Genomic DNA, 16278 nt, shown 5'->3' with positions numbered 1-16278 from the left:
TTAAGCATTTGATGACTACATAAAGTTTATATACTGATGGTTTTATAAATGCGTGTAAAAATTAATAAATGTAAAAAATCTTAACACCACTGCACAGCTATGTACTGAAATATGACTATATTCTAAAACATTAGAGCGAGAGGTTTAAAAGAATACTATTTTATGTAATAAAAACACTTTATGCAGTCATCAAATGTTTAAAATAAATATAAAAAATAATAATAAGGCTTCAAAATTATATAAATAGATTATCTACAACGTTTAAGGTATGTCCAGGATCATGCTATGAAAATAGAACAAAATATTCATTTTGACCTACGCTGACCATGTCCCCCCTTTTTTATTCAATGTTGTCAAAATTGGGAAGCTGTTTTTTTTAATAAGTTCTACATGACTGCTCACTGCTTACCAAATATAGCAATAATATAAAATAAATAACATCATGTTCATTTGATTCTTTAAAAATCTATATACATGAAAAGATGCTACGGGGTCGTCTTCTAAGCAGACGATATCAGTCATGATTACTATTCAATTATGTGTTTCATGTATTTTATACTGTCTTTTATAATATTTATTTAAATAGCTGTTCAATTGAATCCTTTTTCATAACATTATTAAAATATTGGCTGGATTTGTCACAAACGATAGAACAATTTTTATCTTCTAATCCTAATCACTTACTATAGAGTTAATGTTAATTGTTTGAAGATGGCAGAATATGACGAGTTGATTGCCTTAATAAATATTTGAATTCAATGGAATTTGTGTAGAGTCCTGAAAATAATGAGAATATACATGAAATCGTTTATAGGACGCATTCTAAGACTTGACAAGTACCACTTCGCCTACTGTTCAAACAAGTAAATCGTGATCCACAAAAGCATCCCCGTTCACTGATGACTTAAATCGTATTTCCCCTGCACCGTTCATTAATCATGGTACAGTGACAGTTTCCTTCGCACTAAATTCATGTGAGGATAAATCCAATTCTCATAAGGCATTCGTACTTAGTACTGTTTCACAGTTTGTACGAGGCAAACAGCGTGAGGAATTGGGTAAAGTCCGGTTTTCTGGATGTTTCGACTAATTTTTACATTATGTTTCATTGTATTTCCAAGTATTGAAAGTTAACATCACATTAATATTGGTGTTACAATGTTGATTATATTAACAGAACATTATTTTATTTTTCGTTATTATTGTTATAATGTGTAAGGGATTAGTATGTTTTATCACTAAAATTAATAACACAATATAAGATGGTATACTTATTTACTTATATTATGTATTTATAATATTTCTATGCGACTTGATAAAGCTTCCATTTATCTAGAATACTATTGTTTATATTATATTTCGGGTAGTTTTCAATTTATAATTACAATATAACCATAGAAAAATGGTATTTTAATACACCTTTTCAAAATGTTTCATTGGTTACCAGGAACCATCTGGATAATGGTAATAACTGTTAATTTATTGTGGTCACGATTATCAAATGAAGTAATATTATAATATTGTGTTTTATTTTATAAATTTTACAATGTACCATAGTAATGTTTTCAAATTCAAAAAATGTTCATGTATTATAATTGTCTTTTGATATTTAATATGATTATACTTAATTATTCCGAAGTATTTTAGTAAAGTTTTCAAGTTACCATACAGCGGCGCAAGTCAAAAGCTGCATCACCCATCCTAAGGCTTCCTCGCGGGGCTAAATGGATTCGTTTCCGGCGGCTTCGCGAGAGGAACCGGACGTCTTGCTTTATCTGCGTACGCTTGTTTTGTCACCGACGAAAGCTCAGCGCGGAAACCTGCGATGCTGAAAGCTCAAAGAAACTTTTTGAATAATTCGATTCAGAATTACGACGTTGTCAATATATATATATATACCTAAATAATAGTTTTAACGATTGTTTTATAAATATGAACTAAACAAAGTAAAATTATTAGTCAACATGTATTGTTTATTTTGAAATATTAATTTATCATGAAAGCATTCAATTTATTTATTTTGAATTACGATTTTGAATGAATGGCAGTGTTGTCAAGGTAAAAATCTAATTTAATAAATTAATTATTCTAATTACGTAAATGTTCTGTAATTTCAATATTTAAAACCTACTTATATTAATATTAATATTCATATCATAATTTGTAAATTAGTCACTGTAAGTCATAGCCGTAATTTCAATAAAATTTTGCACCTGAATGAATAATTGAAATTATTGCTTTTTCTTTAAAGTATTTGGTTGGGCCGATTGTAATCCCTAATCCCATCATTAATCATTCTCGTCAACCAGGCATGACAATCACGGGTCTTCTTACAACGATGATGCAATGACCGGCAGTTGTTCGTCAACAGCGAGTAAGTGTACTTGATATAGTGCTACGATCGTCTAGAAAAAACTCAATAAACACAATCAGAACCTTAACTCAAGCTGTGATCATCATTCAATACCAACCTCATCATTATTCAATACAAACATCATTATCATTTATTACTAACATTATCATCATTGAAATCAATCCACGTGTACTAGTGAGAGTGAGACATTGACATGACAATTCATCTACCAAGTGCGTGAGTATATGACCCGTGACCCATGCCAATGAGTATCAGCCCTCATCACATCAAAAAGTCAGTGCCTGGTATTCTTGTACATCAAACTCGGGAATTCCGGATAATCCCCTATATCCGGAATTGCCAGCATCCTTCACCAAAAAATTACAGTCCACAAATGCTCAATCAGTATTCTTATTTGAGTTAATCAGGTACAGATATTATCTACGCAAAGTTTGAGAACACGCGTTATGAAGATGGACTAACGCGAGCGGTCTACAAGGGAAATTGTCTAAGCTGAGAATAGATTCAAAATAGCCTCGAAAGCTCTCGCTGAAACTTAATGGCGTGTAAATTTTGGAAATTATGAGTTTTGAATTGTATACGGCTAGTATGGCGTAGAGTACCGTGATAAATATGTCACATAAATCTGCGGATGATTATTTATTGTTGGCATAATCCTTCCAAGAGCTGGATTTAGCGCCACCACTCGAAGCAAATGTGCTACGAATTTTGTATAATTTAAGTTAATAGGAATAAGGGAGCGCTATTCAATGCGTAGAACATAATCTCCTTGTACACATCGCTTCTGGAGGTTTCTTTGTAATTCGATGGATTTATGATGCTGTTACAGTTTACGCATTGTTTGAATTATGAGAACTGTTGCAAGCCTTCATGTACTTAACACAAGTAAGGCATTCAGTGTGACAAAATTGGTGTACGAGTAATATAATATAATATGACGTATTATTTGGTGATATTTAGAATTTAGTAAAGTACTGTAGTAACTAAATGCAATTTCAAGCTTAAAATCTTTAAAATATTTCCCCCGTAGATACAGAAAAAAATGGATATATAAAGAAGTACTTTTTTGGAAAGGCATTAAGTATGTGTTTTTAACAGTAATTATATTTTTGTTTAAAATAAAAAGAATCGTTAAAGATTCAGTAATAATATCTAAAAAAATGCGATATCCTGTATGATGGTTTACATGCGAGACTATAATGGTCAATGGTATTGATATATACATTTACATGTATGTATGTGGATGTATGTATGTTGATGTGTGTACGTGGATATAGGTATGTATACGTATGTATACAAATATATATATATTAGGTGGGTTTATTTGTGGATTTGTTATATTTACAATAATATTACCAATATAAAAAAGTACATAGGTATGTAAGAATATTATTGAATAATAATTGTTTAACTAATAACTTTTAAATACTGATATCATAGATATATCTCATTAGTTAACTCCATTAATTCCCAATACGTTACCATTGTTCCCAGAATGGCCGATTTAACACCTCTTGAGTGTAGTATTTTTATTGTTTATTAAAACTAATGATTTATTATTGGGTTTTTGAAGATTTATTATACGTTTATAGAGTGTATTATTATTGTTAAAGTAGCGGGTTTTTGTCAAACACTTCAAGTATTCATAATTTGTATTTATATTTTTTATATTTTTTTTATCCTTGATTTAATATTTAGGTGTTAAAGTTTTTACCTATTTTATTGTATTGATTTGTTGTATAAGTTAGAGTTAATAATATTCGTTGTCAGTGTGTATTTACGTTACACAGTGCCTGAAGATGCCGAAAAGCGAAACCCGGGTCACAAAAACGACTCAAATACAGATACACATACTCAGATACACATAAAAGCATAGTAAAATATGATTGAATTTTATTTATTTATATAATGAGAACACTGTGGACATCGTTTGAATAATATTATAATAAATAATAAACAGAACTCAGAATACTTGCAAAAAGCTATTTATAGTAGGTTTTTTACTAATTGAAGATTTTCTATAAACAAAATGATATTACAAACAGTATACAACTAATAATTTTAAATTTCAAATATTTATTTTTGTGAAAAACTATTTTGGTTATCAAATCATTATAAATATAACTTAACTACCTATATCTCTATATAATCTTAACTACAATATGTCGGAGTAATCACATCGAAAACGAAATAGTTAAAAAAAAAAACAATATAAATTATTTAAAAAAAAAATCGAGTTTACCGAGTAAATAGTGGTTAACGTGAAAAGTGCAATATAAATAATTTAAAAATTGTATTGAATTAAAACCGTTCAGAACATGAAGAATAAAAGTAAGTTGCCATAAATTGGATATACGCACTGTATGAATGAGTTAGCATCCTTATGTATTAGGTCTGTATAGTTCGTAAATGATCGTAGAGACAACTAAATGTAAGGTACTCGTAACATCATTAACTAAATTTCATTAGAGAGTTGAGTATGGATGCCAAGGCAATAGTAAAGTTGAGTTATGAGCTTATCTTATATATTATTATATACGAGTTATACATACTCAAAATACGCATACGTGAGCTTTTCTCTAAAAACAAGTTATGACTATAACAATAGCGTTATTATTAGTTCAAATTAATGCAAAATTATTATTTAATCTCGACGGAAGATGTATGAGTACGATGTTGTGATTACTAATTATCAAAAAATTTATACTTTGGACACTGAAGATGCACCTGGCGCGTAATGAACAAGCGGTCGATAGATGTAATTAACGTGCATTTTACAGGTGGTAATTAAAAAAAATCATTATCTAGTCAGCAGCAAATGACTTAAGAAACGAAACAATTTTAGGAGTATGATACTTTTCCGGAAAAGGGTTCAATTCGATATGTGCGGCTATTAAGCCTTACTGCATACATAGCCACAGAACGCGACCACTAGCTGAGTTTATTCATTAGAGAAAATTGAGGACGTGTGTACAAATGGATTCTATATTGCTAGCACTTGCGTTAATATTAATTTTACGAAGACAAAGAAAACGTCGCCAAAAATAAAGACGTCTAGTTCATTGGTGATATTGGGCTCATCCAATTCTAATTTCTAGATAGAAACGTAGTCAATTTGCACTTTTGAATAGCACAAATTACATCCAGATAAATTCTTTCATTACTTCAGGATGAGTATGAGCTCATTTAATGAATTACTTTCAATGCTATACGATTACTTGAAACACAATGACACAAAAGAATGAATGAAAAAATGAAAATGAAAGAAAAAATGAGAAAAGGCATCATTCGCAAGCTTTTCAACTCTCGCAGGTAGACTGAAAATTGATGGCGTTTCTGTTTAATGTATGCAAACGGTCGTACACTAGTATCACACGAGCATCGGCGTCTGCCATATCGTGTGGACCAAACGCGTCCATTCGAGCGCCTAGTGTGCGGAGCGTTCATTGAAAAATGTTATACATATATTAAAAAAATAATTTTTATTACTATACATTATTCAATTTTTTATATTTATCTTTATATATCTATCTGTACATGAAAACCGATCAGTTTCAACTACAAAAATAAAAAAATCGGGAAAACATTACTTAATGTTAATGGCTTTACGATTTTCGGAATTTCATGTTTTGTTATGAATAAACTGTATAAGTATATTGGGGTTATAAGATATTATAATTTACCTACAAAATATAATGTAGATACCTAAGTACTAAATAAAAATAATGTAATTAGCTGTTTTTTTTTTGCTAAATTTAATAAAAGCTTAAACTAAAAAATGTAAGAGTGATCCGTGACGTCGGTTAGTAATTAAAGTATTTAATACTTACTTTGATTTAAAATACAAAAACCGATTGCCAATAATCACTCAACTTGAAAAACGCTTCAGAGATTATTGTAAGAGCCATTAGTTAAAATTTGTCGCAATTAGATAGGATACCTATACCATTGTGGTCGATGTGCGTGGGCGTGAATCCCGAGAGACACAGGTTCAATACCTGCTGGGATTTTTTTATATTGGTTATACATTATAATGATTTCTCACAATTTTCAAAATTTTGTATGTTAAATAATGAATTATTTACAGGCCACATAATATTATGAGACATTGTTGATCATTTATTATTAGATCGTTTCACCTCTGATTATATACGACTAAGATAGGGTATGCCACTGTTGCAAGTGCAAATGCGAGATAACATCATAAACTCATAACGGAATTGTCTCGGAGAGCAGTGCATTGATGCAAAGGCAGGAGTTAGGTGATACATCACTTCCGGTTAATCGAGTCATTGGCCTACCGCCTAAGCCTCGCGGCTGCCTACAAGCCTTCACTGAACATGTTTGTGTGTGAATATCGGACCGTGTACACCTTAGTTAGTAAGCTTCGAGGGGTCGTAAACTATAAAGAAAATTAAACACAAATTAAGAAAATACTAAGTTTATAATATTACCTAGAATAATTTTTGGTCATTTTGTCATAATAAATGAGAAACTATTTGTATTGTTAACGAACATATGATATTGTTTTAATAATATATAACTGTACAGTATATAAAATATATATGGAGATAAACAACTCAATCCGTGTCAGTATATTGATTGGCGATATTAAATAATTGACCGCAATTATAAATTCGTTAATACCCATTTCAAGTGGTGGTCAATTATGGCAAACTCAGTTAATAGCTTACTGTAATTGTAATTTTTGCAATATCCATTTTTTCACAGAGTCAGCCATATCCAATGACGTAAATTTCATATAGAGTAACTGACTCAATTTTAATAATTATTTCCTAAATATTCTTTTCAAGATATTATTTTAATTGTGATTACGTCAATATATAGCGGATCATAATTCATTGGACATCTCACTTGAATATAAGTTCCTGGCCTATTAGTATCTCTGTATCGCTCCGCATAACATCTCATTCTATTGAGACTCAGACCTCGTATCATAGGTATTGTAGCATAACTACTGTAACATACTCTTGTACCTACAGTTTACGCTTCAAATATAACTAGCTTGTTTAACTAAAATATTTACTATTTAATCCAAGTGGAGTTTTCGGAAAACCGTAATCTTTACATCATGAATTCAATCTTCAAAAAGAAGCCTTCCCGAAAATAGGCATGGCGAAGCCCAGCAAAACGAACCAGCGAAATCGACTACATCCTCACCGACAAGAAGAATATTTTTCTTGACTGCACAGTCATTCACAGATTTAATACTAGCAGCAACCACCGAATGGTAAGGTGTAAAGTACGATTTAACATCAAAAGTGAGAGATCCAAACTGATGCAGAAGCCCAGAGTCCGCAGAAGCTTCAGAAGCAGAGTCGAATTCCAACGAGAGCTGGAGAACAGGCTAGCGGCCTTCCAGGCTGAAAATGATCCCATCTCCCTACAAAACACCATGGCAATAACAAAAATCATTAAAGAATCTTCAGAAAAGACAGTTGCTGCTGTGGTTGAACGAGTAAGAAAACTTTCAAAGGAAACATTGGATCTTATGAAGCTGTGTAGGAGTATAAAAAGCGAGCAACAAGCTGCAAATGATCTCGAATACTCCACGCTGTACAAAACTCTACGTAAAAACATACGACAAGATCTTCGTATTATATATGAATTCGAATGCAATGACCATGATAGGATCTATATCGGAAAAACCCCACCGGGACTTCAATTAATAGATTCTTAAATAGTAATAGATTATTTAAGAATTTTAAAATAACCATCTTATCGAAAATTATCATGGCTTTGGTATTAAAAATAGTAGGCACCTAAGTAATTAGGTAATAAATCCTTATTTTAATTATCACGAAAAATCACCAAGTTCACGCTGAATTTTTTTTATTTCAATGAAATATTTATTGAGTAGGCACGTACGCCGTCAGTTATGTGTAGTGTCTCGGTTGAAGCGGCGTCCTCGACAGGACGTAGTGGCGTTTCCAGCGTCGGCGTCGGAGTGCTAATTCCGCAAGAGGAAAGTGCTTAATTGGCTTTTGTTAAGGATACTGCGAGTAGTTTGCTCGCTAACTGTGACGAACGCCTGCACTATATACACCTACCGAAAAGTAACCCATATTTTATACACACACATACGAATACAGAAATAATTATATTATGTGGATTTATAGCCGGCAGGTATTTCATTAAGTAAAATAACGTTGTCTACATTTAAACACAATATGGTCGTAAAACTTTTAATGTTTAATACAACTGAAAGTCAGATGATTAGACACTGATTTTTATCAAGGGTTATAAGCAGTGGCGGCTCGTCCATATGCACTGTGGAACTGTAGCACCCACAAGCAAATTGAGAACAATCTAATATTGTAATATACATAAACTTATGTAAATTATATGAAAATATCAATATTATTTAAGCGTGTATTAAGCTCGCCTGCGCACCGATACATCCAATAATTATCATACACCGCAGTACTAATATCAGAAAGTGACGCACCTTCATGATTTTGTGTAGTACCGTTTTCGATGGAATATGCTCGAGTGGGCGAAGGAGGATGCAGGGAGCAGGGCTTGCAGCTAGAAGTTTGGTCTGGTACTGCCACTCCGGAAGTATTTCGTGATGCGTCCGTACGGGTGCAGTGGCTCTAAGCGCGACAGCTGTCGTGAGCAACGAAAAGCTGATAGACCTTTTTCCAAGAAAAAAGGACAAAAGAATCAATTTTATAATGAAATAAAAGTACATAATATTTAATTTTGATGTTTATAGTAAAATATAATTTTTTTTTTATAACTATCATACATTTTTACATCACACATTTTTCCTTATAACTTATAAGTATTTGAGTCCTAAAATTGGAATAAATTCCATTAATTTCTGTGTATACAATGTCAGTATATTTATATTGAATCGACTTTCAGTATGCTCATGATTCTGAAGTTTGATTTGATAAAAAATGAAAAGGTTTTAAGGCATACACAATTTAGTTACCCACCAAAAAGATTGTTTTTTAATTGAATATTAAATCATCATCATCATCATTTAGGGCACTACAACCCTTGGCGGGTAATAGATTCTTTCAAAATATTCCTCCATTCTGGATGATCCTGCGCCGACACTCTCCAAGTATTGTTTTAACTGAGCATTTTTAAATCTCCCGTGGCACAGTCCAGCCATCTCAATTTTGGCCGTACAGGTATTCTCTTGCCATCGGAGATTGCGTACATAGCTCGCTTCGCCAGTATATCATCCGGTATTTTATATACACGTGGGCTGCATTTTTCATAAGCCACGTAAATACAGAATATAATTTGTAATTTATTAAAAAATCACAATCTCAGTCACACTATAGAAGCTTCTTGCTCACAGCTTAAAAGACCGGTTCTCTACAACTACTATATCGATGCAGAAAAACTTAATAAAGGACAATCTAAAACACTTTTTGTTGGAGAGTTTCCTTGAAAGTTTAATAGAAACATACCCTCAGAAAGCCTTCGTGAGTGATTACTGAATCATTATTTTCGGCAACGCGTGTCAAAAATTGCGCGGCAGATACGAATCATAACAAATTACCGCTAATGGCAAAATAAAACATAGCAATTGTGCAGTCAAGAACCTCCATCGAATGGAAAACTAAAATCACCTTTAATGTTTGCTTGGCACGTCAGGAAAATTAGGGAAATTGAAGAGAGGGATATGTCAACAACTTTATTACAAAACTCTTACTTTGCTACTCGAAAGCTTTGTGAAGCTTTGTTATCTGAAAATAAATTGGTTTACGTTATAATTTAAAAATACTTTCATATAATAACACGTGTATTTTGTAATACGTTCATTGTTAGAATAATTATTTTAGGTACCCTTACTGGTTTTTTTCAACTAGAATCGTAACATTTGTTTTTGAAAATAATTTTAATATTTATATATATTTTGGTATACATTAAATTATTTATATTGTTATTTTTTAAAATCTGAACTCAATATTTTTGATAGCATTCAATTATTTAAAATATAATTTACACAAATACTATTAAGGACCTCCTCCATCATCACAAACAACTGCTACCGTCTTTCATCTGCAACAACTATCCACTGCCGAAGTGTACCTATATACCACATTTATCATTTATCTCTTACTCTATACTTCATAGACTTGAAAAGATAATAGGTAATCCAAATGGGTAATAACTATTTGGGGATTATAGAAAACTTGATTGAACTTTCCAGTTTAATTTCTAATTTTTCATGTCTAATTTTTGCGGTCAAACTGCAAAAGCGTACGCATTGTCGCGATGAATGCTTATTACATTCTGGTTAATAACGCTCATTCATTTTAGAGATATTATGTCAGTGATAGTTTCTCAATACTTGTCCTAGAATATGTTTCAATTTGCGATAGCACCATATTATCTTTGACATTTTTTGGACTTTCTTTAAACATTTATTGCCCGATTGAAATTTGCGTAACCATTGCGTCTATCTGTTGACTGCGTATATTTTTAATGAGTTTTGTGGCCTTACTATTATTCAAGCCCTGGTTGAAAAAAAAACCAGCATAATAATGTCTGATGTATCCTTCGTCACTTTGAAGTTTTGACAAAGACAAGAAATTCTTTCTGTTTCAAATCAAAGTGTAACACCGGCGACAGAGAAAAATGGCGCTAGATCCATTTGATTTGATTACTTTAACCCTGACTTCACAGTTGGATAGATTTCCTTGATAAACAGTACGTTACCTTGACGGTTCCCGCTCGGACGGCATCCAATTTTAAATTCAGTGTAATACGTAGCTTAATTTTGAACGTTAATCGAATCAGTTAATATCAAAGGACGAAGGACGTACATATGAGTATCAATGTGTACCTATCTATATATATATATTTTTTTAAAAATCTCTGTCTCTATGAACATGGATCACGAGTCTCCATCATTAGAAAATATCATGTCTCTACTTTTTTAATTTATTTTAATTGGATTAATATGTCTTTTATCTTCTAATAAATAATTCTAATCTATCTATATTACAAGTATTTTCTTTACATCTGCAGTTTTTCTTCATGACGTACATATTTAGATCACACTTGGCGCCCTGATTATCAATACATACTCTTACAATGCATTTATATATAACATATTTTATATTCTACTGATATTCTATAGATTCATGTTTTATTGATAGTCAAATCGACGTAACAGCGCGATCACACGCCCCGATATTAAGAGTCAATTAATTAATCCAGCTTAACCGTTGAGCATTAACAAAATTTTCTACATTTCACTTTTATGGTTTACATTTATTTTACTTCTATACCAACATTAACTGTAACTTATTACTATGACACACTAAAAGAAAAAAATAACAAATAATATTACAAAAAAAAAAATGTTACTTAGATATTTATTCACTCCAACGCGTACAGTCCTAAACTAAACTAAAATATTATTGCGTGTTGATTTTTTACTTGTAGCTCTTTAATTTAGATATAGTTTACAGGTAAAGGTATGTCAATAAATAAATTTATTTTTGTGGGTGAGATATTGGAGAAAAATAATTTATTATTGCGTGTATTATAGCGAAATATTTTCATCTTACTGTTAAAGAATATAAAAGGAAAGTATTTATTACTAGTCGTAAATAAATTATTGCTTATGAAATTACGCGAGCTGTTGATGTTCCGTATTCAGAGTAATTTGACGTTGGTAGTGTTTTTTTTATCGAGCAATTGATTGCTTTTTTATGAAAGAAAAATACATACCCAGCCTGCGGCATCAAAATGAACTCATGTTTAGGCATTTAACAGAATTTAAAATATTTCTTCCTGGAAAATAACAAAAGCTTATTTTTTTACTGAAGATAAAAAAATCGGTTTGTAATTGTTAATATTCTTTATTAAATATCTACTAAATATACACAGGATTTAAGAATGTTACATGTTACAGAAAATATGTAATTTAGATAAACTTCAGAAATATAAATATTAGATAAAACTCTAAAAGAAAAGTTGGACCGAGAAGGACCAAAACTTACAATTATGAGTAAAAAAACATGATTAATAACATAAAATTTAATGCCAGAAGTTAGCTGTAATTAGTTTAATGACATTTAATTTAATTTATTTCAAAGCTCTCCGAATTTCAATTGGTGCAGTTTAAACTACATTAAAAATAAGTTGCATACATCATAGATATATCGGGAGCAAACAATAAAGCACCAGAAAGTGAAAGATGTAAGTTCCAGTACGTTCGGTAAAACTATTTTTCTAGGATTTTAGAGTAATTTAATATAAAATTAAGTGGCATCTTAAGACTATTTTGTTTCCATAGAAATGCCCAAGGTAAATGATTAAACTGACCTCAATATGATGGGCAGATCCATACAGATTGTGAAGAAAGAATTTGACCACCTCTAAAGGGCCGCACTAGAGATTGGCTTAAGAGTAAATGAAAACCAAACTAAAGTCATGGTACAAAGCCAAAAAAATCAGAGTAGACTGGGCCAAAGTTCCAGTTTTGGAAACCATCAATTTGAGGTTGTCAACTGGTTTACATACCTGGGCTCTAATATTACAAAAGAGAACGAGGAACTGGAAGAAATAAACCCCCGAATAACCGCTGCAAATAAATCGTACTTCTCATTGCTGCCCATATTCAAATCCAGAAATGTGCACAGAAAAAGTAAGATCCGGCTCTATAAAACCGTCATATGCACAGTCGTTGCATACGGGTGCGAGTCATGGACGCCAAATATGAAAGCAGCTGAAATAGTGGACTGCTTTGATAGAAAAATCCTGAGGTGAATATATGGACTCATGAATGATGGCGGGGAGTGGAGAATTAGGTACATCACGGAACTATACCGCTTATACCAAGATTCAAAACTCTCCACTTTCATAAAACTCTAGATGCTAAACTGGGCAGGCCATGTCCACCGCATTCCTGAGTCACGGATACCGACGAAGATCCTCGAAGGAAACCCAGGGGAAAAAAGGCCAGCGGGAAAGCCATGCATACGATGGGGTGATAACATTACAAAAGATGCCAACCAGCTGCTAAAAATCAGGAACTGGAAAAGACGTGCGGAGGACCGTTCCGGCTGGAGGACGGCGGTGGAGGAGGCCAGGGCTCGACTTGAGCTGTAGCACACATCGAAGAAGAAGAAGAAATGATTAAATTTGAAATATTTCTGTATCATATAATAATATAACTGTAATCAATTAAAAAATATGAGTTCTGATTGATTTAATTTTGTTAATTTCAATTGAACTCTTGTCAAATATTTCGTTTTTCAGTATCATCAAATTGATAGTTAATAAACAACTGACATAATTAGATTATAGTTACTTTTTTACCATGTTCAATCCTCAGAGTAGAAGTTGTATAGATAGATTTATGTTTTTACGAGACATAAATATTAGCTACATGCTCAACCTATTAGGTCCAGGTCCAAATACACATTGAAAAAAATGTAATATTTTTTTTGCCAGACCCGGCATTTTAAGTCAGGACTCATGTTATTATATGGCGATATGTTACAATTATTTTGCTATCATTATATTATACTAGATTAAAATATTAAATTGTCAAAAGGTCCGGGCATTAGATGTATTTATTTTTTTAGCTTTGCTGAACGTTAAGTTTTATTTGAACATTTTTACAACAATATAAAAAATACCATTACATTTTTTAAGTTTCAAGAACTAAATATTGGTATTCATGTTAAGCTGGAATTAATATGTAAATAATTACTTTGAAATGAAAAGATCAGCAAAACTTTGATTGTTATTGAAAAGTGTTCACGCAGAAGAAATTTGTAGCGATTAGGTTCATTTACAATACGGGTATATTTCAGTTGGAAAGTTGATCGTAATAATTTTTCCATTGGCTTTATTACAGTGGTATCAAATCTCATAGACATATTATTTTTAACATTTTTTTTCTTCTGGTGAAACCCTCTAACGAAGGTAGGCTATAATTAGGGCAATAATTATTACAATGTAATCGGCTTTTTGGAATAGCTATTATAGTAGTACCAATCTCTGAGGTTCTTAAACCATGAAATGCATTGTCTTCATATGCTACATATACCGTTGGTCTTTCTTGGGTAATATAATATTTTTTTTAGTTTATTGTTTTAACATTATGTATAAATTCTTGAAGCTCTCCCATTCATTTTATTGCATTAAAATTCTCACTTAGCCTAAAAAAAATTAGGCTACATTAGTACAACCACGTCACAAATAATTCAACTTCCCATGATATTTACTGGCTTAACGTCCATTAGAAAGAAACGAGAGGCACCAACAACTCTGATAACTCTTAATAAAATATATATATATATATTTTTTTTTAAATATTTCACAATATTGTTTTAATCAAGACTTAGACTCGTCATTTTTTGTCTCTGCTATTAAACCAAGTTCTTCACAAATCCTCAGTCAAAAGTTGTTAACCAGAAACAGTTTTTTCGCATCCTTTCATATAAATCATCTACTCATGGAAATCCCTACGTTCGCATTTTTAGAGATATTTTTATTAGTAACAGAAAGTATTTTTTAAGAGATAATTATATATAATATATTATTATATAGTATAGATTTATTAGAATAGAAAATAAACATTTTAGAATTATATAGAGAATTCAACATGAAATACTTAAACGATATAAATAATAAATATAACCCATAAACTAATAATTATAGAACTATTAATATACTACGATTCCCTTAGTACATAAAATACCTCTTTTAGCCCCCTGGATACCCCAAGAGTACCTAAAACAGCGACTGCATTACCTCTCTGAATTTTTATGCATATTCACCATCTCAGGTATTCAGTTGAACGGCACTCACCTGTTTTATCAGTCAAGCGACGATCAATCTCAGTCATTGAATTTAAAGCAGGGGATCCTTATGTTCAAATTTCTCGAAACCCTGGGGCAGATAAAATAATTAAGTAACAGACTGTCGTATTCTTTGGTTTTGTTGGATTCAACTAAAAGAGCTGCTGAACCTGACGATTGAACTGATTTATTCAGGTGATTTATTCAAAACATACGTCATTTCCCTTCCATTCAGTTGAAAATTTATTTGATGTTATTATTACAATATTTTCATATACACATGGAACTTATTCTATATCATATTACAAGAGAAAATAACATTAATTTAATTTACATCGCTACGAAAAATGGATTATTATAAATATGAAAGAATATCAGGTTATTCACTAAAAAAATCAAATATTTGATTAATATAAACTAATACTATTCAATATATTGTGTGTAAGGTAAATGACATTGATTCATATTCTTTAAACACAGATTATTGATGGAATATTGTATATTATAATAATACTAGCTGACCCGGCAAACGTTGTTCTGCCATATAAATTATTTCTAGTGAATATTTTGGTTGTTAAATAAAAAATAACGAATGTATCGTAAGTGTGTGGAGATGGGATCTATGAAAGAAAGAGGAATAGAGCGCTGTAGACGATGACCGCCGATAAAAACAAAAAAACACCAAACATTCATTTTCTCAATTCAAAATGAGTAATGATGTTCATAATGAATGAATTACCTGTGATATGATCTCGTTGTTTAATGTTTATGCAATAACCGTCTTGTCCCTACAGTCCCTTGTGTGTCAGCGATGAACTCCAGATTATTGTTTCTTCTTCGAATCACGATTTCTCGCGTCGATGTGCGGTCGCCAACCATGATTCCAGCAATGTCGTCAACAACAGGCGCATTGAATCGACGCACGTGCTCTCCAGCTGGTGTTTTATCAGGATTGATGACAATAGCGTGATTGTCACTTTGCAATTCGTGCATGTGTGCTTTGAAGAATTTCAATAATTCATTATGCTCATTCAATAGGGCGTCCAGTTTGCCGACGATGCGCCTGGCATTAGGCGAATTGAGGTTATTGTAGCC

General features: G+C 31.7%; 1 protein-coding gene across 1 annotated transcript in view; it reads right to left on the bottom strand.

Moving 5' to 3' along the window:
- The window catches only part of LOC147063908 (uncharacterized), a 143737-nt gene extending 128507 nt beyond the window's left edge, over positions 1-15230 (bottom strand). Inside the window, exon 1 of the mRNA XM_085959110.1 lies at positions 15194-15230. Within this exon, the coding sequence (XP_085815236.1) occupies positions 15194-15230 (37 nt within the window). The remainder of the gene's footprint in view (positions 1-15193) is intronic.
- Positions 15231-16278: the final 1048 nt, after the last annotated feature.

This window comes from Rhyacophila brunnea, unplaced genomic scaffold (assembly GCF_057557595.1).
Source record: "Rhyacophila brunnea isolate RB1 unplaced genomic scaffold, BYU_Rbru_1.0 scaffold_8, whole genome shotgun sequence".
NCBI lineage: Eukaryota > Metazoa > Arthropoda > Insecta > Trichoptera > Rhyacophilidae > Rhyacophila > Rhyacophila brunnea.
This window is presented reverse-complemented; position numbering and strand designations above follow the sequence as displayed.